The sequence below is a fragment of the Macrobrachium rosenbergii genome, chromosome 21, assembly GCF_040412425.1.
Source record: "Macrobrachium rosenbergii isolate ZJJX-2024 chromosome 21, ASM4041242v1, whole genome shotgun sequence".
In the NCBI taxonomy this organism is placed as follows: Eukaryota; Metazoa; Arthropoda; class Malacostraca; order Decapoda; family Palaemonidae; genus Macrobrachium; species Macrobrachium rosenbergii.
The window spans coordinates 58,918,566-58,945,834 of record NC_089761.1 but is presented as its reverse complement, the minus strand read 5'-3'; the positions used below and the strand labels follow the sequence as shown (position 1 = coordinate 58,945,834).

Here is a 27,269-nt window from a genome sequence, read left to right as displayed (position 1 = left end):
ATATATTTAATACCAGGGGTATCAACTATATATATATTATATATATATATATATATATATATATATATATATATATATATATATATATATATATATATATATATATATATATATATATATATATATATATATATTTTTTTATATATTTTTTTTTTTTTTGCATGCAATGTACTTATACTGACAAAGCATTTTAAAACTTGAACAGTCATAACATTTCAGTTTTTAACAATTATATTAACTGTATAGTCATTTTAAGAAAAACATATGTAAGTGTCTTCTATGAAGGTCTTTGAGATTTCATACTTATGAATATACATCTAAATAAAAATTCCTTCTTACAAGCTTGAAAAAAACTGAATCAACAATACACATACAAAAAAATGAGAAAAAGTCTAAAATCTTGCAACTCACCTGGAACTTAGGCTTAGTAAAAGTCGAAGTGATGGACTTGGGAACTGTCGGAGCTGACAGCGTACACACAACAGATTTATTTGCTTCTGAGGTTGCATTAAGGGAAATGTCACTCAGACCGTATGCTAATGGACCACTTTTAATAAGAGGTTCAATAACAGCACTAGAAGGACCCCCTACAGCTAAATTCAAGGGCTTGGTAGGTTTCCTGGCTTCCTTTGCTTGGACGTTTATCACATGATTTCCAATCATAATGGGCTGCAAAAGTAAAGTTAACCGATTCATCTTTGCTCTTTACGTTGTCAAGAATTTATCAGCCAATTCATTTTGGTAACACTTGCTGAAAGTGTGATAAGCAAGACTTCAAAAAAATAAAACCATGACTTAAGAAAACCTTTCATTTTCTGATGAAGGGCAAAAATACAAGATTTAATCAAAATAAAATGACTTGAAAACTAGGCACTCCTCTGGCCAACAATCTTGCAGCCTAACTTACCCCATACTTTAGGGCTTTTTCTTGGTCCTCAGCATTACGGAATGTGACAAATCCATACTTAGGAACTGCTTTTCCATCAGGGGTAAAGCCTTTGTCATACATGGTTACTCCCACTACTTCACCAATAAGATCGCTGAAGAGTCGCTGCCATGCACAACATATACAAAATTTCATGCATCAGACAATTTCTATTAATACAGGATAAACACTAAGCTAATGTAACACTAACAGCAAGTTAATACAAAACACACTAAATACAAAACTTAAAAGCTTTTACCTTACATTTACTCTACCAGTTGATTTAATCCTTTGACAATACAAACACAATAGCACATAAAACTTTATGGGTACAACTTTAAATTGGTCCATTGGATTTTTAAATATTTTCAGCTACTACAAGCACAGTTCTTAATGGCAAATCATCAAACAATGGTAAAACAACTAAAATTATTAACTAACTGAACTTAGAAGTACTTATTCTTTAAAACATGTCTCTCATTCACCTTTTGGCAAATTAAATTATTTCAACTGTCTGTCTTCCCAATATTAATGATGGTTACTTATAGTCTTCTCCAAAGAGGCAACTTTCATATAACACATTACTGTTTCTTCCTTGATACAAAAAACTGAAATTACATATGGAATGGTCTGGTCAAACTAATAACATAATGCTACAGTTACACAGTAGCCATGTACATTTTGTATACTGATTTATATAGTATCCACAGTTTTGCCATGATGATGCAAGGTTTAAAGTAAACTTCACGTGTTTCCCACTATTTCATGGCCAGAAACTCATTCTAAAAACTAACACGACTATTAACATAGCCAAATGTAATCCACAGAAAAAACAATATCCATCTTTCTTAGGGGTCAAAATACAACTTTCGTCAAGATTTTTCAAAAATTTCCTTTTAGAGTGCCAGATATACCTCTCTATTAAGTTTACCATTACAAAATTACAGAAATACTGTATTTATAGTATGCAAATAAAGCCTGGCAAGTTGCTGAAGTGTTCTACAAATATTTGAGTGAAACTATATTTTACTAGATGCCGTAAGACTTTTCAAATTTAAAGGATGTGTGGTTGTGGATCATTTCTTGGAATTATTATTGAATTCTTAATTACCAGATTGCAAAGAATATTAGTTGATGGACACTAAAGTAGCTGCAGATATGTAATCTAGTGTTCCCTAAGATAATGTTCTTGGCCCATGGATCTGGCATAAGGAATGAAGATGGAGAGTATGCACTGGATATGGCATAATAAAATATGAAGGTGATGGGATACAGAGCCAAGTAGAGTACCTTATGATTTGGAGGGAAAAAAAGCAGTGTATTAAATTGTAAGGCAATTCTTAGAGAGGCATGTGTGAAACAACATTGGTTGCTAGTAGTGGATACTTATACATGAAGAGATCACAAATCAATATATGAAATCTTAAAAGGAAAAGAGAATGGTGTGAACAATACAAGAGGAATGTAAGAGATGAATATATATTTAGGAATGATAATAAGGTGTGGAGGAAGCAGCTGGGCAAACAGAGACTATGGAGTGTCAAAAGGGAATAAAAAGTGGTATTAGGTATATGTTTAAGGCTGTTGAGGATTGGAAGGCAAGATGCCCAAGATGCAAAGGCAATAAAGAAAAGAGCAGAAAGAACCTACGATGATAATGGGCAAAGATATTGGAAGAGCTACAGAGGAGTTGAATACAAGGTTAAGAACAAAGGAAGAAGAATATCATTCTCAAAGAAAAAGCAAAGTCAATCTCAAAGTATGAATTAAATGATGGGGACTTTTCTTTCTGTGTAGTTACCCTCAGTACTATTTGCTGCAAATTTGAGAATAGAAATCTTTCATTTTCTGTAATGTTCTGGAACGTTTGTTAATTATGAGAGAGAGAGAGAGAGAGAGAGAGAGAGAGAGAGAGAGAGAGAGAGAGAGAGAGAGAGAGAGAGAGAGAGAGAGAGAGAGAGAGAGAGAGAGAGAGAGAGAGAGAGAGAGAGAGAGAGAGAGAGAGAGAGAGAGAGAGAGAGAGAGAGAGAGAGAGAGAGAGAGAGAGAGAGAGAGAGATTTCTGGGAATCATTTGTAGCAGCCAGTGGTTGGTAAATCAGACAAGATCAGATGAACAAGACAAGATGAAGAGCAAATCAATAAGTTTCAAGTCATCTCAGGCAGACAAAAAGAACACAGCACTTTCTGTTCAACATAAACATTCTGATGTTTGCTTCAAGAAAGAAATCTTTTAAAGAACAATCCCTGTCTACTACCACACTGAGTACGATCGGCTACAATTTATTGTTATCCCCTGGAAAAGCAGTTGTTGGAATGGAATCACACTAGCACAGCAGAACATTTGTTGAAGGTTTTAAAAAGAATACTTGATGAGAGATTACAAGCAATTAAAAAATTGGTGAGCAGCATCACAGTTTCATCAAGGTAGAGGTGCAGTGGAAGCTGTATTAATAATTAGCAATTACAGGAAGAGAGACTGCAAAGTAATCAGAAGCTCTACTGTACATTTATGGACCTAGAGAAAGCATTTGATATTAGGGGCTTGTGTTTGGTGTATGAGAAAGTGCCAGAAAAGTTGGCCAGGTTGGCTGAAATGTACAAAAGAAAAATGACACCATTAATAACAGCCCGTGGAAAAACCTTGCCCATTTCTATTTGTGCTGGTCATGAATGTACTGAGTGTAGGGATGAGGGATGAAAATTTATGGGAACTGTTATACTGAGATGATCTTGTGATTACTGCTGGAATGTATTTAGTTACGGGATAATGAATGAAAATTTACGGCAACTATTACATGCTAATGATCTAGTGATTACAGCTGGGACTGAAGAACTGTAAAGACAAGCAACAGAATAGCTGAAACCTACTGATTGGGGCAGTACGAAATAAAATAAGGGTAACTCCGAGGATATGGTTTCCAGCAGGCAGGGGATAGGTTCTTCATACAAGACAGAAGAAACCTAATCTTCAAATATTTAGGATCTACTTTAAGCCATGAGGAAGGGTGTGAAGCTAAGGTTGAAAGTAGGATAAAAGCAACATAGAGGAAAAGGAGGGAGATGGCAAGGGTAGTCAGTAACAAAAGAATGTTAAATAAACCAAAAATACAGATCTAAAAGTTGTTGTCAACTTACATCCAAGACTGGTCATAAATCAATTTGGTCATGAGTTAGCCTTTAGTGCAAAAATTACCATATGTATAGCATACTATATTAGTAAATTACATCATCTTTAGGTCATATGGTTTTGTGCTTTTTAACCTTTTTATCATCAAATTCCTAGTTCATTATTGTTATATACTATTTTATCCCAAATTTCTTAGTTTATTTTCATTACTTTACAGAACTGTTAGAATCTTATCTTTCTTCACTTCATACAAATATTCATCCATTTTCAAAGTTACTGTATACACTCACACAGCGTGACTTTCTGAAAATGACAAACTTTAAACCAACTTGTATTTTTCATAAATAACAAACCTGTAGTCTTAACTAAGGGAAAATTCTCTAGTGTCTGCTGGAACCCGGTTAAAAAAAGTATAAGGATTTTGGTAGCAAAGGGAGCTAGCCAAGATGGAGGAAAGGAGGAAGCTCCTGCCGACCTGCCTTAACTCATCTTGGCTACAAAGCATCAGTTTCCTTTAGCCCAGGCAACCAAATGAGGGGCGGCCTGTGGTGGGCCATATACATTAAGACCGCAGTTTGTTCATATACAGAACAAACCTTTGGTCTCAATGTAAGGGTGACTTACCCTTGGAGGGAGGACAGAGAAAGCCTCAGAACCAACTGGAGGTTCAGTGCACCCGGGCTCACTTCCTGGCCAACGCAGGACATAGGAAGGAGTCATATGCCTCTGATCTATTTAGTAAAAGGTTACTCAGCGGCCAGACATCTGGGTTCAGAGACAACATGAACTCCTGTTAAAGCAGGTCAGCTTCCCCCTTTCTGCCAACTTGGCTAGCTCCCATTGCCACCAAATTCCTTGTACTTTTTTAACAGGACTCCAGGAGGCGCTGGAGATTTTCCCTAACGTTAGGACCAAAGGTTTGTTCCGTATATGAACAACATTGCATCACACACACGAGAGAGAGAGAGAGAGAGAGGCTGCTATAGAAACATCCATTTTCAGAGGTCATACAGTAAAGTTACATTTAAAATAGATAATTTTACTAAATCTAGTTTCACTTATTGTATCCAATTATATTGTATTTATATCATAAAAAAAAAGTGTGATCATGCACCATTTGCATTCTGGTGATGTTTACATTCTCAAAATCATCTGCTGACTCAGTTTTATGAACATCATTGCTGCCATGTGTAGCCAAATGATAACAGACTGAGTACTACCAATACCCTCACTGCCATTAGCTGGTAAATGAAATACAAAACTTGGTTTAAAATATATCGTAAATTCTAAATGAAGTAAAGGTGTGATTTTGCCAGTTTCAGATGTAGCTTTCGTCTATTTCGAAATATTTGTAGCATGTAAGTTCCTGTTTTGTTTCTTCAGCTGCAGCTAAATTTATTAGTATATTTTCTTGAGACCTTCTCCACTGCATTAAGGATGAATAAAAATTTATTTTATTTCAACTCACTGAAATCACTATTTAGAATTAGCAAGTTTTTAACCAGCTGACGACTACAATGCAACTCCTAATAAATGTGCAATAGCTACAGCACCTAACATTGGCAAACAGCTGTTTCTTGATTTGATTGTTTGTCAGTATTTGCAGTTGTTTATGCCAGTGGTTTGGATGAAAGAAAAACCAGCTTTTAATTGTAAGAAACAGCACTGTAACAATTTATTGGAAGGGAAGTCATAAGTTTGTTACGCCTGGATGGAGGTATGATGATCTGCATTCAACCTAATGAATGTTTACTTCTGGATATTCATGGCCACATATTTGCGGTCTCAGAATGGTCATGGAGGAAGACAATTAGCCATAAGTCGCATAAGTCTTAATTAAGTCTTAATTTGATAACTCTGCATTGTATCATAATCTGACCAGTGAAAATGGATGTTTCAGGTATTAAAGAAGGAAAGAGGAAAAGAGGCTGGAATGAGCAGAAATGAGTGTGCTGAGGTGGATTTTGGGATCTCTCAGCGTTCGAGGTTAGAAAATGAAGAATTTAGAAGTGCCGAGGTGGTAGAGGTTACTGATGTCTTAAGAGAGTTGAGAGCGAGATGGAATGGGCATGTGGTATGGCTGTGTGAGGGTGAAGGGGCTTGGGTGGAACCTCTTTTGAGGGTGAAGGGGCTTGAGTGGAACCTCTTAAGGGCAGGAAGTCAAGAGGTAGAGAAAAGATTAGATGGCATGATAAAGTGGAGGAGGTTTTGGAGAAGACAGGTTAATGGAGGAGTTTTTGATAGAAATAGCTGGAGAAGATACATAAGGGCAACAAACCCCATAGCTTAAAGATAATCGTAGATGACACATAGCCACTGCAGTACTGTAATTCTATGGTACTGCAGTACTGTAATTCTATGGTAAGAAGATAAGTCAGTTTATAGATTTGTAAATTCCCTTTCCCTATCTCAGTTTCCTTTAGTCCTATGCTACAAAATGTTACTTGAAAGTTCATCCCAGTGGTCTTTGTATTTAAAAAAAAACCTGAAAGTAGATCAAATTCCTTCAGTCTCAATTCAGTTGAATGAGTTAATTCACTCATTCTTCTTACCCAACATTGGTGTTATCTTGTTCATAAGATTTGGTATAAGGTCAGACATCATATTTTCATGTGGTCAACATGTATTTGCTTGGTTGAGAGGTGATACTTTTAAAAATTCTATATTTCTTCTCCCTAACAATAATTCAAACATTTTTATCTATGCTGATCCTATATGGGATCCTCAATAGAATGACCAGAAAGGTGAACTGCAAGCACTACCAAAGGTTCTTGGCAGCTTCCATTCAGTCACCAACAGGAATAATTTATTTCTCTGACCCACCATTCATTCTGGCTCAATGTCTGCCTACCCAACTTTAACACATTTTAACAGCTCTCAAGAAAAAATTCTTCCACTCAGCATTAAAAGTCTAGAAATGTGTCTTAGTTATACATATATAAAAAAAATTAAACTATGAAATCCTACAGATTTCTTCTTATTAGGGGAAAAGAAATCAGATTTTATCTAAAAAATTTTAGCTTCATTAAAATTTTTGAATATGATAAACATATGTAGAAATATTTTTATAACTTATTTAAGGATTGTGTCTCAAACACTTGCCATTTGTTCCCAATTCAAATTTTGAGCATGTAATCAAATTAAATACATTTTTATATTGTTACTGTACTACATTTTCTACAGAAAAGAGCTGGGCCATGAGGAGTAACTAACTGTGTTAAACCAGTGTGTCCAATTCTCATACGGATTAATACAACTTCTACATTTCCTCCTTTTTATACTGATGACTGCCACAAGCCTACTGTGTTTTCCTGCCTTCAATTTCTTAACTGTTTCACCATTCCACAAATCAAGACAATTACACTAAAAGGAAATCAACAATGTCACAACTTGTAAGATTTTTCAAATTTGATCTAATCCCATTTGTTCTGACTCAGCTGTTTTACCTACATCTTAATTCCCTTTAATGCCAAAATGAGCAGGCTGCTATCATAGTTACACATGCGTACCACTGGCATGGTTTAAGGATAAAGTATCTGATATGCTGGACAGGGGAACATTTTGGAGACAGTAATTTTTAAGTAATTCCGAAAACTGCATATTTTGTGAAGCAATGATACTGTTAAACTACTGTATATAATATATACAACTGTAGTACACATTAACCATTATCATCACTTTTTGTCAGCTTTTCCCCTTATGTTTATTTTCAAGCTACTGGATAAGAAATATTTTATATAACATGACCTTCCCAACACACTCTGGCTGCAACCATTTCCAAATTCCCTCCTCCTCCTTTCTGGTCCCTGTCACTTCTGCAGACTAGTACATATCTTAAGTATACCTGATTAGTTTTTCCTGTCTACAAATGGGATACTTTTATTTACCAGTAGTCCATCAATCTTATCTCATTTTATCCAGGTTCTTGCTATTATTTTTCTTGCCAACCCATCAATAACTGGTTCACAGTCCAGTGTGCCCATAAGGTAACAGAAATGTTTAACCTCTTCGAAGACCTGTTTTTCCCCCTACAACACAGTGCTCCACCTCCCTCTTTCTCTATTTACACATCCTGTATATTCTGGGTATACAGATATTTAACTAGTATCTCTACTATGAACCAGTGTTCTAATCATTATCTCTGCTTTCAGCATTTACTGTATGTAATCAGACCACTCCTACAATACTTTCATGATGATTCAAATTTCATAATTTTTCCTATTCCCTTTAACTGTTGCAGTGTTAATAATCATCAATCTCTATTTCAAAAGCCTATGAGTAATGCACAGTATATCGAAGGTCTTTCATGTTTCACTCATCGTGACAGTATACAATCTTTTATACCTTCTAGCCTTGCCAATGTATGTTATATATGCAAGATAAAAAATTTTTAGTACTCAATTGCTTCATCCATCAAGTTGGCCCTTTGAGATTCCAATGATGTCAAATTTCATTATGCAAATGTCATTCCTTGAGATTCTGATATCAAATGGTGTTATCCATGGGAAATGAAAATAACAAATTAATTAGGATGGTATCTACTGTAGATGGTATTAGAGGATGGGTTAAGTTAATCAACAAAAGTAATGGCAGTTCAGAAAAACTACACTAAATCCATTTCTAAGAAGCCAAAAAATTTCTTACCTATTTTTTTCAATTTTTGTCATATGCAATAGTAAATATTTCATTATGAAGAAAATCTCTCTTTTCTATCAGGGTACAAAATATTGGTAAATCTACGATGGTTTTATAAAATTATTCATGGAACAAAGAAATTTATTTTGGTTAAGAGCTTATAATTTTGCTGATTTTCACTTCCACACTTACTAAAAATTCAATTGTCCAGCTTTCAAATGATACTAAAATCCACATTATATAATGAAACAAAATTATAAGCAATTATCCTGAACCAGTATGTTTTACCACAGATTTCCAAAGCCAGCATAATACGAAAAATAAATTTAAAGTGAGCAATAAAAGAAAGCTATCTCTAAAATCATAAGCAGTATTCCTGAGCATAATGTGTGCAATAGAAAAATTTTCTCCAATACCATAATCAGTAATCCTGGAATAAGTATGTATTACCAAAATTACAAAGATATGAAAGCTAGCACTGAATCATGAAAAATAAATTTACAATTGGCAATAAAAGAAAATTATCTCTGAAATCATAAACAGTAATCCAGAACACAATGTTTTATTCCCCGACTTCCAGATGAAACTAATACCCACATTATACTATTCCAAGTAAATTCAGAAGTGATTAAAGGAAATTATCACCAATATCATAAGCAGTAATCCTGAACAAAGTATGTTTTACAAGAGATGAGTTTTGGAACCACCCAGGGATCTCAAGGGATTATGTTGGCAATACTGAATTTTCCTTTTCATCTCATGATGATCAAAGTACAAACCACTGAATTCCGGCCAGAAAATAAGTGATGGCTATTTAAATATTTCTTTTAGCATAATTTTGACAATGTCATTTGTCAGTGTAAAAGAATCTCAATTTTATACTTCATTGCAATTCATTCTTTGCATTACTGTAGTTGTCTTACAATAATACTGTAAGTCTAAAACATAAAACATCATACATTAAGGTACAAGGCACTTTCCTATTATGTGAATATATGGTCAAGAAAGCACCTCCCACATTACGAATGTTTAAGGGGAGCGCACGCTAACATAGAAATAATGGCCCGATTTTTATGAAATTTTTATATTATACATATATATAAGGTGATGTTCCAGAAAAAATTTGAGTGTGATCGGATGATTATTTTGGATTTTATTAAAAAAATAAAAAATATAAAAAAAATTAAAAATGATTCACCTCCTTCATTTTTAGAGCTATTGCAATGCGGCTTCATACACAGAAAGTATATCATAGTATGAAAAAAATAATGGGAAGAGTTTTTCTACTTTCCCTTTTTTTTTTGGTGGGGGCGAGGGGGGATTCCCCCCATTTGTATAATTTGATTATCACGGGTTCCTCATCAACCTAAGAAAAAACCTAGCCCCAAACAAATATTCATCTTTCTTTCCTCTTTCCAATGGTATATTTAACTTTAAAATTTACTTAAAATTTAAAAAGTAGTTCGCATTTGAAGTGCAAAAAAGTGAAAACTGAGAAAAATGGCCGTAAAGGTCAACAAGTGTTTTTTTTTTTTTTTTGGCACTCGTGGAAAAAACTTATCTTAGAGCATTATTTTGGTTGAGTTCTGGCTCCAGGTCAACCCCCCCCCTTTATAAAAAGGGGTATTATTCACTCGAGGCGAGGGTATCATCAAGTACCACTTAACTCATTGTTGCCTGGTTTACAACTAAGACACTAAAGTTTAGTAGCTACCAGGCTGATATTCTTGACTCATTTTCAGTCGTTTTTTTCACTTGCTTGGTCTTTTTGATCTTTGGAGTTTGATTTTCAAGCCTTTTTGTCTCTCAGATGTGTTAGTAAGTTGAATTTCTCATAGCCAAAGTTGCGTTCAATTTACTCAATATTTATCTCACTCAATTGATGGTGCTGAGATTTTCCATTGCTAATTCACTTTGCTGGGCACTAATGTAAACCTACACGATTGGCACTTCATTAAAATATCAGTATCGCATCTATTAGCAGAGACTTTGACCTGAACTTTACCCCTGCAATTTCCTACCTTGCACCTAATACCCGACACTATTTTATCTAACTGACATTTGATATCATGAACTTGTCATCATATACTCCCTTTTCATCATCCTTTATTCATTTCATCAACTGTGAGCATATTTTTGAAGGTGAAAGTATATAAATTGTATTTAGAGTTACTGGATGTAAGAAAAAAAAAAAGAAAAAAAAAAAAAAAAAAGAAAAAAAAAAAAAAAAAAAAAAAACACCGCAAATAGCAAAAAATTGCTCAGAGTAAAAAGTTGCCCACCACCCGCTTTTAACGTTTGGGGGCAACCCTGTCTCCTACCACGCATTCACCAAGGAACAAGCCATTGTTTTTGCCAGACGCTGCCAGACGTAGGAGATAAGGTGATATAAAAATCAAAATAATTAATAAATTAGGCAAAAGGAAAAAATGACAATAGTCATTAGGAGCCAAACATCAGCCCTACCTCACTGTGTGGGGGGCAGAGGCCCAAAACCCCATCAATTTTAATATTTCGAAAAAATGCTTTGGTCACGTGATAACGAAGGTGTTGCTCATGTCTTACGGCCATTTAACCATTTTTTTTTTCAAAAATATTCATAAAAAATCGAAGAGTGCGCTCCCCTTAAATTACTATGAAAACAAACTTCTGGGAATAAATGTATATGGTTGAAACATTACCAGGTCTTAAACTTTATCTGTCCGGATTTGATTAAAACTTATGGGTAAATTAACCCTCAATTGAAAACACTGGTTTATGTGCAAAAATATAAAAGGAAAACAGGAACTGCCATTAAGTACGGTAACTTACCATGATGTGAGGGAAGCGATAACTTACCATGATGTGAGGGATGGACAGTTATGGAGTATTGTATTCCTTACTAATAATTCAATTTGCACAGTTATTTCTTATGAGACAATAATAATTCTGTTTGCCTTTTGTAACTAATTTGTTGCACATTTTAGGTAAATTTAGATGCAAATAATTAAAAGGTAATATATACAAAATGATTTAGTACTAACAACTTGTAAGCTATATGACTCGAATGGTTTCACTGAAAACAATGTTGTTATTTTTTAATATAAATCTTAATTTGGTCAGATTTTACAGTTAAAAAAGAAAATATAAAATGTGTCACAATAAACAACCTGGAAAAGTTTCACACTTCTGTCAAAATTACAAAATGTGTGTGGAATGATGACATTACAGATAGTGAAACAAGATGTAATATAACGATGCTATGCATATAATATAGTGGAAATTCTACTTGGTTAGCTTAGTGACAGAGAGTTCAGCAATTGCATGATTAATTATTGGTGGTGACACGAATGGACAAGTAGGAAGAACCAGAGAGGGTACTGAGAGGATGCATGGTGGCTGGTGGCTGGGGAGTTAGAGAGAGATATGATGAGGGAGATAGAGTTGTGGACTGCTCAGTGTCATTTGATTTGGCTCTTGTCAACACCTGGTTTGAAAAAAGTAAATCAGTACATTACATACAAGAGTGGAGCAAGAGAAAGACAGATTGACTTCATGTGCAAATCATGGGAAGATCACATCTGAGAGAGATGAGAAATTGTAAAGTTTTAAATGGATAGTGTGTGGTAGTACAGCACAGGGTGGTGGTAATGGACTTTAAAATTAGAAACACAGTAAAAGGTAGGCCTGCACATGTCCCACCAAAAATCAAATGGTGGAAGCTGACAAAACAGGAGGAAGCGAGGTAGGAATTCAATCAAAGAGAGTGCTGGGGAAGTCAGATTGCTGGGGAGAGTGCAAGAATGGTGGAATCACAACAGTAAGGTGATAAAGAGTGGGTGGAGAGGTATTGGGAAAGACATTTGGAAAGAAACTTCCAGATGATAATGAAACCTGGTGGTGAGATGATGAAGTGAAAGAGGTGGTGAAAGCCAAAAAAGATCCCAAAAAGATCTGGGAAAAGGATGGACAGCAAGAGGATATGGAGAGATAAGGCAAGAAACAGGTAAAGAAGGCAGTTGCACAAGAAAAGGCAAAAGCATAAGATGACATGTAAAGAGAGCTGGAAATACCTGAAGGGGAGAGAAAAATTCACAGAATTGCCATACTGAGGGACAAGAACACCAAAGACTACTCCCATATAAAACAGGGTAAGGATGTGAATGGAGTGGTTTTATGCAATGAGGATAAGATAAAGATGAGGTGGAAAAAATATTATGAACATCTGTTAAAGGAAGAAAATCCTAGAAAATCTTTGAAGATGGACTCCAGAACCTTGGTATGCCACATACTACTAACAAGAGGGAGGTAAAGAAGGCACTAAAGAAGATTAAAAATGGTAAAGCAATATCACCAAATGGAATTCCTGCAATAGTGTGGAAGAGCCTGGTTGAAGAAGGAACAGACATGCTGTGGGACCTAGCAAAGAAAATATAGTCAAGAGAAGATACCAAAAGAATGGAGATAAAGCTTTATTGTGCTTATCTATAAGGAATAAAGGTAATGTCTCACACCTTGAAAATCTGGGAAAGAATACAGTAATATATCAAAGGATTAGGGAAGAAACATCTGTAGGTGAAGAACAGTTTGGTTTCACGCCAGGAAGAACGACAGATGCTGTGTTTGCCCTTCGACAGATGATGGAAAAACACTGGAAAAAACAGAAATGACTGCACATAGTATTCATAAATCTGGAAAAGGCATATGATAAGAGTCCCGTGCCAAGAGATCTGGAGGTGTATGCAAGCAAAGGGAACACCAGAGAAGTAGGTGAGGTTGGTCCAAGATATGTATGAAGGAGCAAAAACACAGATTAGAAACAGTGTTGGGTTAACTCAATGGATACCAGTAAGAGTTGGTTTACATCAGGGATCTGTTTTAAGTCCATATCTTTTTGACCTGATTATGGCTGTGTTAACTCAAGGAATGAGAGATCAAACCCCCCTGGTGCATGCTGTTTGCTGAGGGGCAGTGGAGTCAAAACTACAGCAATGGAAGAAGATACTGGAAGACAAAGATTAAAGATCAGTAGAAAGAAAACTGAATATTTAAGGTTCAATGAAGATCAAGACTCTGAGATAAGTATGGAAAGGACAAGGCTGAACCAAACAGAAAAATGAAGGTATCTTGGTTTAACAGTAGCTGGTGATGGAAATTTGGATGTAGAAATTACACACAGAGTGCAGGCTGGATGGAAAAATTGGAAAAAGATGTCAGGTGTCTTATGTGACTTCAAAATCAACTTAAAAGGTTAACCCTCACAGTCCAGACTAAATATATATTAACCCTTAAACGCCGAGCCTCTATTTACAAAAACGTCTCCCGTATGCCGGCGGCGTTCGGTGAGTTAGCGCCGTAGCAGAAAAATTTTTTTTTTCAAAAAATCACAGCACGCTTAGTTTTTAAGATTAAGAGTTCATTTTTGGCTCCTTTTTTTCTCATTGCCTGAAGTTTAGTATGCAACCATCAGAAATGAAAAAAAATATCATTATCATATATAAATATTGGAATATATGACAGCGAAAAAAAACTCATATAATTGTATACAAATCGCTGTAAGCACAACGGTTAAAGCTAACGAGTTAATTTTTTTAGTTGTATTGTACACTAAATTGCGATGATTTTGGTATATAACAAATTGTAAAACGATCAAAGCAACACAGAGAAAATATTATCACAAAATGATGCATGAATTAAACAACGCGGACGTAAAAAAGTTTTTTTAAAAATTCACCATAAATCGAAATATTGTGCTAGAGACTTCCCGTTTGTTGAAAAATGAAGCTAATTGATTGAATATTACTAGACTGTAAGTGTTTTAGCTTACAATTGCAGTTTTCGACCATTTCGGTCGAGTTAAAGTTGACCAAAAGTCGAATTTTTTCTATTTATCGTGATTTATATGAAAATATTTCAAAACTGATAAAAGCTACAACCATGAGTTATTTTCTGTTGTATTTTACATGAAATTGCACACATTTTCATATATAAAACTTTATGTAACGACTAATATAAAACGGTGCAAATATTACAACAACGAGACGAAAGAATTTCTGAGATGTTCGGCCGAGTTACTGCGCAGACGTAAGGAAAATGTTTTTTCAAAAATTCACCATAAATCGAAATATTGTGCTAGAGACTTCCAATTTATTGCAAAATGAAGGTAAACGATTGAATATTACTAGAATGTAAGAGTTTTAGCTTACAATTGCGTTTTTTTACCATTTCGGTCGAGTTAAAGTTGACTGAAGGTTGAAATTTTGGCAGTTATCGTGATTTATGTGAAAATATTTCAAAACTGATAAAAGCTACAACCATGAGCTATCTTCTGTTGTATTCTACATGAAATTGCGCACATTTTCATATATAAAAGTTTATGTAACGACTAATGTAAAACGATGCAAACATTACAACAACATGACGAAAGAATTTCTGAGATGTTCGGCCGAGTTACCACGCGCAGACGTAAGGAAAAAGTTTTTTTTTATTCAGAAATTCACCATAAATCGAAATATTGTGCTAGAGACTTCCTATTTGTTGCAAAATGAAGGTACATGATTGAATATTACTAGAATGTAAGAGTTTTAGCTTATAATTGCGTTTTTTTACCATTTCGGTCGAGTTAAAGTTGACCGAAGCTTGAAATTTTGGCAGTTATCGTCATTTATATGAAAATATTTCAAAACTGATAAAAGCTACAACCATGATTTATTTTCTGTTGTATTCTACATGAAATTGCGCACATTTCCATATATAAAACTTTATGTAACGACTAATATAAAACAGTGCAAACATTACAACGTGACGAAAGAATTTCTGGCGCAGACGTAAGGAAAGTTATTTCAAAAATTCACCATAAATTGAAATATTGTGCTAGAGACTTCCAATTGGTTGCAAAATGAAGGTAAATGATTGAATATTACTAGAATGTAAGAGTTTTAGCTTACAATTGCGTTTTTTTACCATTTCGGTCGAGTCAAAGTTGACCGAAGGTTGAAATTTTGGCAGTTATCGTGATTTATATGAAAATATTTCAAAACTGATAAAAGCTACAACCATGACTTATTTTCTGTTGTATTGTACATGAAATTGCACACATTTTCATATATAAAACTTTATGTAACGGCTAATATAGAACAGTGCAAAAATTACGACAAAATGATGAAAGAATTTCTGAAATTTTCGGCCAAGTTACCACGCGGGCGTAAGAAAAAAAGTTTTTTTCAAAAATTCACCATAAATCGAAATATTGTGCTAGAGACTTCCAATTTGTTGCAAAATGAAGGTACATGATTGAATATTACTAGAATGTAAGAGTTTTAGCTTACGATTGCGTTTTTCGAATTTCAGTCGAGTCAAAGTTGACCGAAGGTTGAAATTTTTTGTAGTCGACGTACGGTACGTCCACTTGGCACTCAACAGACAATTTTAGTCGACGTATGATACATCCAGTAGGCGTTTAAGGGTTAAGCACACCCCTAGACCAGTCTAAATTTAAGAACGGACAATTAAAAAAAAACACATCAATGGAAAGAGGAAGATATGATTATGCACATGGTATATGAAAAGAAATTCTAAAAATTTTCTGTGCCATCCAGGGGAAGTTGAAGGCGAATATTTCCAACCCTGTGTGGGGCTTCTTTTCCAAAAGACATTCATAAAAATATGCAAATTTTACCAAGTTATAAATGTTTTTTCTAATAATTTTAAAAATTTTATTTTGTAAAATTATAATTACAGCTCACACAATATCATAACAGATAAGAATTCAAATCAGTTACAAATTCTGAGTATATTTATTGTAAAATATTTTTGGGACGTCCTGGGATGAGGAGCTGCAGTATATTCCCCTATGATACCTCAAGTCAAAACTGATCTCCCTCTATCCTCTACTGAGCTACTAGAGTTACCGTGTATGAGTTGCCAGAAGTCATTTATGCCCCATGGAAGTGATCTGAACACTTTTTTTGCAAAATTCGCTCAAACAGTATGTCACAAAATCTTGAACACATACACTGTACATGTGACCTGGAATCCACCACAAAGTTATAAGTAAATATACATACATGTCACCCTCACAAGGGGTTAAAGGATATCAGACATCTTGTGTGACCACAAAATCAACCATAACCTTTAATGGACAAATCCCCTCAATAGAGGATCTAAAACAGGTTTTGGGTGGTGGACGGATCCCCTCTGAGGAGAATTAATGTTACATGCCATACGATTTGTCTGTATCTAGCGGGAAAGAGTTTCCAATACTTCAATGGCCCAAAAATGAATTGTGGCAACTAAAGAATTCAGCTCAGCTCGACCGTGAGCATCTTGGGAACTTCAGTATTGTTCTTGACTCAGAGGGGGGGAATGTCTTGCTCCTCTCTCTACTATGACATCTTTTTTTTTTATTTGCTCATAAATATACCCACGGATTACTGTTGGTTTTAGTTCTTATCTTTCATATGATATGATGTCAGTTATAGTCGTAATTCTGAAAGAAATATTAGAAAAAACATGTATAAATCCAAAAAAGTTACTGTATTTCCCAATCTCAGTAAATTTACTTATTTTACAACAAATATGCTCAGAATTTGTTACTGATTTTAGCTATCTGTTATGATATTGTGTGAGCTGTAATTATAATTACAAAATTAAATAAATTACAAAAAACATGTATAACTTGGTAAAATTTACAAGCGTTTTGTAAAAGAGGACCCACACAGGGTTGTAAAACACCATGTGCATTTATGTATCTTCCCCTTTCCAATGATTTGTTTTTTCTTAAATTGGCCAACCTTAAAGTTTGCCCGGTCTGGGGGTGACATTATACATAATTAGCCTGTCCCTTAAGGGTTAAAAGGTTAAAGGAAAAGGATGTCAGGTGTCTTGTGTGAACAAAGAATCAACTTAAAAGGTTAAAGGAAAAGGATGTCAGGCATCTTGTGTGACCGCAGATTCATTAAAAGGTTAAAGGAAAAGAATGCCAGGTGTCTTGTGTGATCGTAGAATCAACTTAAAAGGTTAAAGGAAGAGTGTACAAGACAGTAGTGAGACCAGCTTTGATATATGGAGCTGAAACATGGCCGGGAAAGAGAGCGCAAGAGAAGAAATTGGATTCTGGAGATGAAAATGCTTAGATGGATGTGTGGAGTGACAAAAATGGCCAGGATCAAGAATGCAAGAATAAGAGGACCTACTACAGTTGTAGAACTATCCAAGAAGGCCCAGAAAAGAAGACTGCAGTGGCATGGCCATGTGAGAAGAAGGGATGAGACACATGTAGGGAGGAGAGTGATGCAGATGGAGGTGCATGGTGGGAGAGTGAGAGGAAGACTGAAGCGAAGGTGGATGGATGTTATTAAAGATCTGAGAGACAAACAATTGTCAGAGGATGATGTGTTGGACCAAGACAGGTGGAGGAAAGCTGTCAGAAACCTTGACCCCACATAGAAGTGGGAAAAGGTGCAGACAAAGAAGATTACAGGCTAAAAAAGAAGTTCAGCACAAAAACCCCTATACATGAGGAGAAATTGTATTTTTTACACCTGTATGCACTTAATCATTGCTAATTCACATGTGTAAAAGTACTTTTCTTTATTAGCATTTCACCTAAAAGTAACTGACTAACAAAGAATAAACATAATAATGCATGATCATGTGCAAACATATCATGCATAAAAATTTTAATAAAATATTCACTGCATTTTTAATGCGGTTTATTTCTTACCTTTTATGTTTATGCTGTGCTATGCACACCTTGTTATTTAAACATTTTAGGAAGAGAGTGAGAAAGGACTGGTGTGTAGAATATCATCAACACACACATACACATGCATCAATACAGTTTTAGTTGTTCTTTATGCCTGTATGTATTGTTGCATTTACCTATAATTTAATTAATAGGCACATATTTTAGTAGAGGCTTGCATATTGCTATTTTTACTGTTTTATACTTGACTTTGATAGTGGAATCATAGACTATATAAAATCTGCTTGCATATTATTATTTCAGGATTCTTAGCTGACCTTGCACATTAAGCAGTACATGTGTTGAGAGCTTCCAAATTAGCTGACTGGACTGTACATACAGTACTGTTGAACAAGGGTGGCAAACTAAGGATAATACTATACAGCATGTGGTTTAGCATATTCCAACAATTACAGTCTAAAGAAACATGCACAGTGTGTATTTAAAATGTTTGTAGCTAAAACTGACTTCACCTTAATGCCACTGCTTATCTACATCATTTTAATACTTCTTTTGATTACTCCCTACAAAAGATTATTTTAAATGTGAAATATGTTATATGAACATAAAATAAAACATTAATTTCAAGTGAAGAGAATAGAGATAATATATCAAAGTCACTCATCTAGATGAAACTTAATAGATCATTTAAAGCATTCACTTCACTATTAGTTTTACACATTACTTCTAAGGGCCCATTTTGCTATATGTCAAAACCATCTTTATGTTACAGAAAAGAAACATGTACCATTATACTATACACAAAAAAAATCCTAACAAAGGTGGAAAATAAATTTATGTAATGTTCAACTCATGCTATTTAAAATGTTTTGCAATGATAAAGATATATGGCACTGAATTTTTGGATACTACTAGTGGTAAATGCTCAGATATATATGTTTGCTGCATTGCTCACGTTTGTTTGCTAGTTTTTTTGTAATGCAGATGTTAAAACTGATGTCATCTTATGGCAATATCTGCTGATCAGAGAAGAGATTGTAACTACATATGAGATGCTTTCATAACTGGAGTAGCTTCACTTCAAATCCATCTATATATACTGAAGAATTTTATCCTGGGATTGCAAACTGCTGACAAACAAGCACATACTCTATTATTTCGAGATGGCTAAAAAGCATTCATAACAATTTATTAGGCTTATATTAATAAATATGGTAATAATTATCTCACCGGAACAAAAACCTACACCCAAAATTGATGTTGCCCAGGAGACAGTAATTTCCCAGCAATGACACAACTGAAAAAAGATGCTATTCCTTAGGCATCCTAGGTCAAGTGTATCTTTTTGCAGATATGATGTATCACAAAAGACCACTTTGCTACAGCGATCACCTTTCAAGTGTTGTCATCAGTCATCGTCATCATAAATATTGTAACATCAACTTTTCCCTTTAAGAGATTCAACTTGAAATGAGTTCTCTCTTTTTTCTCTGTCATGTGTTCTTTCTGCCTGAACTTCAGTCAGGTTTATGTTAATCTCCATGATTTCCTAGGCCTTCCCACGGGTCCTCATCCTGCTAACTTCCTTAACCTTATTCAGGGACCAGGAAATGGGAAACCTTGAGGGAGCTGACCTTTGTAGTGTAAAAATTGGAGAACGGAATTAACAATTTCTATACTAGAATAAGTTCCAAACCATAAGGCAAGATTTCTGCCCATGCTGCCTTGTATGCCATGACTATTGAAATATCAAGGTGCCTGACCTCAAATGATAATAAAATGTAAAACTGTTTTAACAGATTTCAACAGGGTTCTCAGTGTCGAGGAAATCTAACCACACTTTCCATACGGACTGGATGTTGGATAAATGAAGTCAGTAGTTTTTGCACTAGGTCCCTAGCAATGTTAGGCAAATAATCTTTATGGGAGACTTAGATTTAAAATACCACATGAAGGTCATGGCTCAGTAAGGAGGAAGAGAAAATGACTTCCCCTCCTCCTGTCTGGGATAGAACAACAGACGGCAATGAAATCTATTCTTTCGCCTGTTGTTGGAGAAATAAGGAACTAATGACTGTTTAACTAACTCAGGGCTACTAGGCAAGTGGTTCCGTTGAAAGATAGATTGTCAAAGCTTTCGAAATCTGGGACAATGAAGGAAAGAGGTATAACGCTCTCCATCTGTTCCGGTCTTGTAGAAATGCATCTCTTCTTATCGCCTGAATGTCCAGGTTCAGAGACACACTCTGGAAGTTGATGGTTCTCGCATGTGGCAAACCAGTTCACTTTCGGACTGTGGAAGCATCTTAGCAATTATTGACTTGAGAGTAGCTCAACATGAGCCTAACCTCTAGATATAAGACACTGAAGTCATATTGTCTAGAACCAACAAAATGTGGGTCCCTTTTGGAGAGGTTTCAATTTTCTGAGATGGAAAGACAAAAAGTTAAGTATACCTTAGTTTAACCAGGCCACTGAGCTGATTAACAGCTCTCCTAGGGCTGGCCTGAAGGATTAGACTTATTTTACGTGGCTAAGAACCAACTGGTTACCTAGCAACGGGACCTACAGCTTGCTGTGGAGTCCGAACCACATTATACCGAGAAATGAATTTCTGTCAACAGAAATAAATTCCTCTAATTCTTCACTGGCTGGTCAGAGAATCGAATGCAGGCCCAGCAAAGTGCTAGCTGAGAACGATCTCGACCCATCCAACGAGGAACTGATGGAAAGACTGCCAATAGCCCCAAGAAGCTGGTATGACACTCCCTCAGAACAGGTAACCATCTTCCCCATAACTGACAACCCTCCTAATGGCCTCCTCAACCTCTCAAGGAAGCATCCATACATATTACCACTTGTATGAATGGTGGATTCGGGTCAGCCTGTTTGTCAGACCCCTTCCAGGTCAACAGACAGAGTCTCTTCCCAATCTCTGATGGAGATGATCACAAAGCCTTTTCTTGGCATGTGAGAGCCAGAGTGTTAAATCCTAATTACAGTCTCAGGATTAGATCTACCACTGACCCAAATTGTAACAGGTCCTGACTTTGTTCCAATTGTCATCTGGAAAAGCTGGGCTGTACAAGGAATGTTCTAGGTCTTAACTTATTCTGGTTTGAGTGCTGTTGGGAAGAGACAGCTGGCAACAAAGAGTAACCCAACAAAGTCCCAGCCTCAGAAAAAGTCTGCTGGATGTAAGTTGGGACTTGTTCCTATTTAAAAACCTTTTGACTGGAGTCTGTCAACTACCACTCTAAGGTTTCGTCAGTACTTTCTCTGGTGGCTCCCCAGATTAGCCAATCATCAAAGCAGGCCACCAGTTAAAATCCTTCATTCCTGCGCTCCCATTAAATAAGTAGAGTATATATAAAAATTCATGCAAACAATATGTTTGTTCAAATTTGACGGGTCAAAGATCACCCTTCATTCGGAGGAATGCTTCTTGGGGATGCTGAAGAGCGGTGGCAAATAAAGCAGTCTTTCTCTATGGCCCCCTTTTAAAAGGGGGTCTGTTTTTGGAAAAAAACTACTTCGTTGGAGGGGTCCTTTAGTAGTGACTGGAGGCTTGTACAGCTTTGATTCATACCAAGCTTTCTTGGGCTGACGAGGAAACTCTCAAGGGTAATGTTTCTCAGACTCCCTTTTTCAAGAACAGTATATATTATGCAACTCTGTTGTTGGGCTCATTTAGTAAGTTGTGCAACAGACTCTTCAAAAAGGGTCCCAACAGATAGGGAAAGAAAGCAATAGGGAGGTTACACTGGGGAGCGAAATGTTGAGCCCACCAATGCTTCCTTCCAAGCCCTAATTAACACTCCAGAGAGTTGTAATGCTACCAATAGGGTCCACATAAGTGTTTTGGCTACTGTAGTGAACACTGTTCTGGAAGAGACTGGAAGCTCTTTAATAGGAGGAGCCTAGCATGAAATTCTGCCATGGCTGTCCTGATATTTTTCTCATAGGATCCCAAATTGCTAGGTAGCCATGTCCAATAGGGGCTTTTTCTTCTCATAAGGGAGGACAAATGTTGCACATTCCTTTATAGCACTATCAGATACTGGGATGGTGGAGACAAATAACTTTATTTCTGCCATAAACTCGACTCCCAGTCATCAGAAAATTCTGAAATTCTGTCATCTCTGAGGATGAATAGTGACTACCAAAAACTGGTTTTTCCTATGTCAAAACCTGTTTTCTAATCGACTGTTACTGATCCCTTCTCATCTCAGCTCTCCACATGGATATTTCATTAATCCTTAAGTCTTCAACTAGTTGTATAATTTATCTCCTGGTAACTATACATTCAATTGTTTCAGATCTTTAAAAGATGAAAGTATGAATCTAGTATGACTTTCACGGAGCTTTAGTACCTATTATCAAAAGCTTTTTGGCCTTTTTATTGTTTCTTGTTAAGGTTTTTGGCTAGTTAATAAGAGGTTACCTAATTAGGGTTGTTTTCTCTTTCCAGGCCTAACGTAAGTTATTTGAAGGTGTAGCTTTGAATATTTTTGTGTTCATCTTTCTGGGCTCTTCTAGCATTAATAAGTGCTTGTTAATTATAACTAGGAGCATTACAGTTTATGATGCTTTAACTTTTCTTAAAAAGTAAGTTCACATTTCATTGTTCAATGTATGGTGTTAATCTTCATAATAATTAAGCTACCAACTAGTACAGCAAATGTTAGGTGTACTTGTAGCACTGCACTTTACATGTACTGTATTTCTATACTGTACTGTATTACGCATTATTAACCTTTGTGGAGATGCATCAGCATTATACACAGGGTTACTGGGGAAGATTTGCCACACCATGTCTGACCCTGATAGACCTACATCTGTTACATAGCAATTGACACATGCAATCTGTTCTCTCAACCTCACCTAAGAGATGTGCCATAACGGGTACCTGAACACTGGTTGCAATTTATGAAGAGAAGGACCTACAAGATGTGGAAAGCCAAAGGTGCAGCTCTGTATATGTCTGCATTATTGACAAAGGAGCTGTCCATTCCAGATTTCAGGTCAGCAAGGGAACCATCCTCCTCTGAGTACAGCAAAGGTGCAGCCATCTTTAGACAATGTTTCTGCTGAATGGCTAGGTGTTATCCTATCCAACAACACCCTCCCAACCCACCACTCCAAACCAACTCAGCCATCAGCCTGCTCCTCTGCTTGCTCAATCACTTGCAAATTTGACCACTTTCTGGCTGGATGAATTTCCCACTATTATGATAAATATTCTAGCCAAATCCCTGAGTTTAAACATTCTTAATTCTCAGAGGCTGGCCTGAACGGTTGTTCTTAATAACTATATCAAAGCTTATCTAATACAGTGTAAATTGTCATAAACTTAACAATTGGATAAAGTGAAAATGATGAGGATTCTGACAAATTCTTTCAAAGATCTGTTTCCAATACTTGATATATGCAATTGATTAAAAGCTGGACAATAACTACAGATTTGTTTGTGTTATTCTAGATTCTCTGCTCTCAAGGATTGAATGGTGTGAGTTATTTATCAAATAGCCAATTGTCAAAAGTGTGAATGCTTTGAAACAGGAATAATATTTCATTGTGGAATTCTATTTTAGAATGAAGACAGCCCCATTAGACAGTTGGTTAAATCTATTTTAATATGTTAGTGTCATATTCTGTATTTCCTCTCCCCATAGGAAATGTTTAGTATGTATTTTTGTCAACAGATGGCAGTGTATATTGTTTACTTTGTGAACTCATGATGTCAGATACTGCACCTGCGAAATTCTCTCCAAGTTTATAACTTCCAAAGCATAGAAAAAACACTAAATTTTGAATGGTGCATGAATCTAAATTTTATTTCCTTCTTTTTACCTTTCTAGCATCCAAAGTAATTCTTTATAATACTGCATGACTTAAAACTGCAATGAAAATAGTAAACAGTGGACCCCCCGTATTTGCGGGGGATGCGTACCAGACCCCGGCCCCATGATATTAAAATCCGCAATAGTTAACAACCCCCTCTAATAATGCTTTTAACAGCCTATCTTGAAAGTTCAAATATCAAATTTATACTTAAAGTATCATCCTACATCAAATATAACTTGAATTATTATCCTCTTACTGTATTACTCTTTGAAATTATATTAAGATAGAGTGAGTTACCACTAATTTACACTGTAATCAGTCAGCACAAGCAAGAGAGAGAGAGAGAGAGAGAGAGAGAGAGAGAGAGAGAGAGAGAGAGAGAGAGAGAGAGAGAGAGAGAGAGAGAGTTTATCTCTTTAATCTCTTGAGGAATGTTAATCCATTTCTCTTTAAGCAACTGACAAAAAAAATCTATAAGTTCATTTTTGTCTTCCAAAGATGTACCTTTGCATTTTTAAAACACCATGAACTAAGTATCTATTTATCTAGCTATCTATTTATTTCTCAAATTCTACCCTTTGGCAAGACACACACAGAGAGAGAGAGAGAGAGAGAGAGAGAGAGAGAGAGAGAGAGAGAGAGAGAGAGAGAATTTTCCAGTATACGTCTCCGTAGTGGTTGGCAACACTAGCCACCCAGCCCTTGCTGTCAGGCTACCTGACATATTTGACAGGTTCACCCTCCCCCATGACCTCCAAGACTCAGGAAAAAAGATTGGGGAGGGGGGGAATTTGTTTGTTTAAATTTTTTCATTTACTTACTACGGAAATGCATAAATGTTGTAATTACAGTATATTATTAGGTAAATCATTTATCATACAAAACAAATAAACATAACATAAAAATTCTCTCATCTCAGTAAGAGAGAGAGAGAGAGAGAGAGAGAGAGAGAGAGAGAGAGAGAGAGAGAGAGAGAGAGAGAGAGAGAGAGAGATAAACTTTACATATTATTTCATCTTATTACATATTTAATCTTACAGTATTATTATTATTATTATTATTTAATCATCATTATTATTTAATCTTACTAATCTTGATATTTGGAAATTAGTAAATCATTATTTTTTCATAAAAAATGTATTGTCATGAAAATAACATCAAAATACACTAATTAGTGAATATTTCTCGATGAAAAAGTCAGTGAATTGCCAAATTTCTCGCGAATAATGCATAATGTTCCACATAAAATCCCACAAATCGGTGAGTCCGCAAATCGTGAGAACATGAAGACTGGGGTTTTACTGTATATGAGTCATTATGGCCCTTAAAAAGACTAGAAATGCTAGTAAGGCAATGGAGAGAAAGAAAACCCTATGGAGATTCAGAAGGAAATGTAATAATAAGTGGTATCCGAGAGGTTGATTTGGCAAAGGAGTATGAGGTGGACAAACAAACAAATTTCCTTTACAGCTACTGCCCTACTCACGAACGAGTTACGTTCTGGACAGCTGTTCGTATCTTGAATTGTTTCTATGTTGGTTTTTAATATGTTGTTCATAATTTTTGTTGATGTTTACATTCCTGAGTTAACTCTGGAAAGTAAACATCAACAAAAATTATGAACTGCATATTAACAACCAACTTACGAACAATTCAAGATATGAACAGCTGTCTGGAATGTAACTCGTTCGTAAGTAGGGTAGTGGCTGTAAATGAATTTGTTTGTTTGTCCACCTCATACTCCTTCGCCAAATCAACCTCTCAGATACCATTTATTACTACATTTCCTTCTGAATCTCCATAGGTTTTTCTTTCTCTCTCATTCCCTTGCTAGCATTCTGTCTTTTCAAGGGCCATAATGACTTACATACAGTAAAATTACTTGGCACTGGAATACCAAAAAAGCAAAGACACAGGAGACAGCTTAGAAGATTGATTGATTGATTAGAAGAGGTAAGTACTGAGCAAGACCCATGTGTAGATTGGACCCTTCCCTTTCTTTGACTGTAATAAAAAAAAATTAAATTCTTAGCAAACTGAGAATTAAACCTTATACTAAAAAATGATACTGTTTGCAGCAGCAGCTTGCCTAGTGTTGCAAGTAAAAACAGCTAGGTCAAATAACTCGCAAACATTATCTGAGAGAGAAAAGAAAGACTGCTGCAAAGATGCTATTGTGTGAAATGCTTCAAGCTAATCACTGGTCATTTTCTTTTCTCTTCCCAGGACAATATCATCTCCCATCTAGGAAGTCAAATTGCTGCCAAAGATACATTCTTATAGTTTACTATATCTAGCATTAACAGGCTTGAAACGCTGCATGAGAATCTTTCCCACTGGGAGTTACTATGTTGTCACACTTTATTAAGACAGGAACCTAAAATTCATCAGAAGACATTTAAAGAATGATATTAGCATGCAGTATAAAAGATGAAATCTACAAACAACCTTTCTCTTGGTCACTTAAAAGTGATACAGCATTCTGAAGGCATGGAAGACAAATGCCCTTGTTTCCTTTTTAATTTCCCATCGGCATGACGGCAAGTAAAGCTGTCTAGTGCCTTTCACCATTCCTCCCAGTCTTTGCGAAGGCTTCATACACCCACTCCCAGAGATTCCTGCTTAATGCCTGAAGAATAAATGTTCTTTATTCCAATACACAGTATCACAATCCTCAATGCAATGGAAAAATGGAAAGACTGAATGGTACTATGAATGGCACTGGTGTCAAAAAGTCTCATCTTGCCGGTGGTTATGTGAGGTCCAGATCTGTCACTGGGACCCTCAGGGTATCCTCGCTTCAAAACAAAATCTACATGACGCACCAAGTAATCTCAGGAAACACAGATCCAGCGATACTGATTCAAATGATCTTTTATGCATTTTCAGAAGATATTTTATGTCCTTGTTAGAACTGTAATTACTAATGTAAGGCATTGCAAGCTTTCCAACATATGTATTTGAAATCTCTTCCTAAATTGTATATAGATTCGTCAACCATTCTTCAGGTGTGAGGAAACACATCTGACTGTTCATAGACACCCATCTG

General features: G+C 35.7%; 1 protein-coding gene across 6 annotated transcripts in view; it reads right to left on the bottom strand.

Annotated features, from left to right (window-relative positions):
- LOC136850230 (E3 ubiquitin-protein ligase TTC3-like) overlaps positions 1-27,269 on the bottom strand; it is a 477,716-nt gene that overhangs the window by 55,728 nt on the left and 394,719 nt on the right. For 5 of the 6 annotated variants that reach the window (XM_067123873.1, XM_067123870.1, XM_067123869.1 and 2 more), the window contains 2 exons: positions 908-1,051; positions 412-669 (listed from right to left, as the gene is read on the bottom strand). The exons of the other annotated variant lie outside the window; for it this stretch is intronic. In XM_067123873.1, coding sequence (XP_066979974.1) covers positions 412-669; positions 908-1,051 — 402 coding nt within the window. The remainder of the gene's footprint in view (positions 1-411; positions 670-907; positions 1,052-27,269) is intronic. 6 annotated transcript variants of the gene reach the window in all.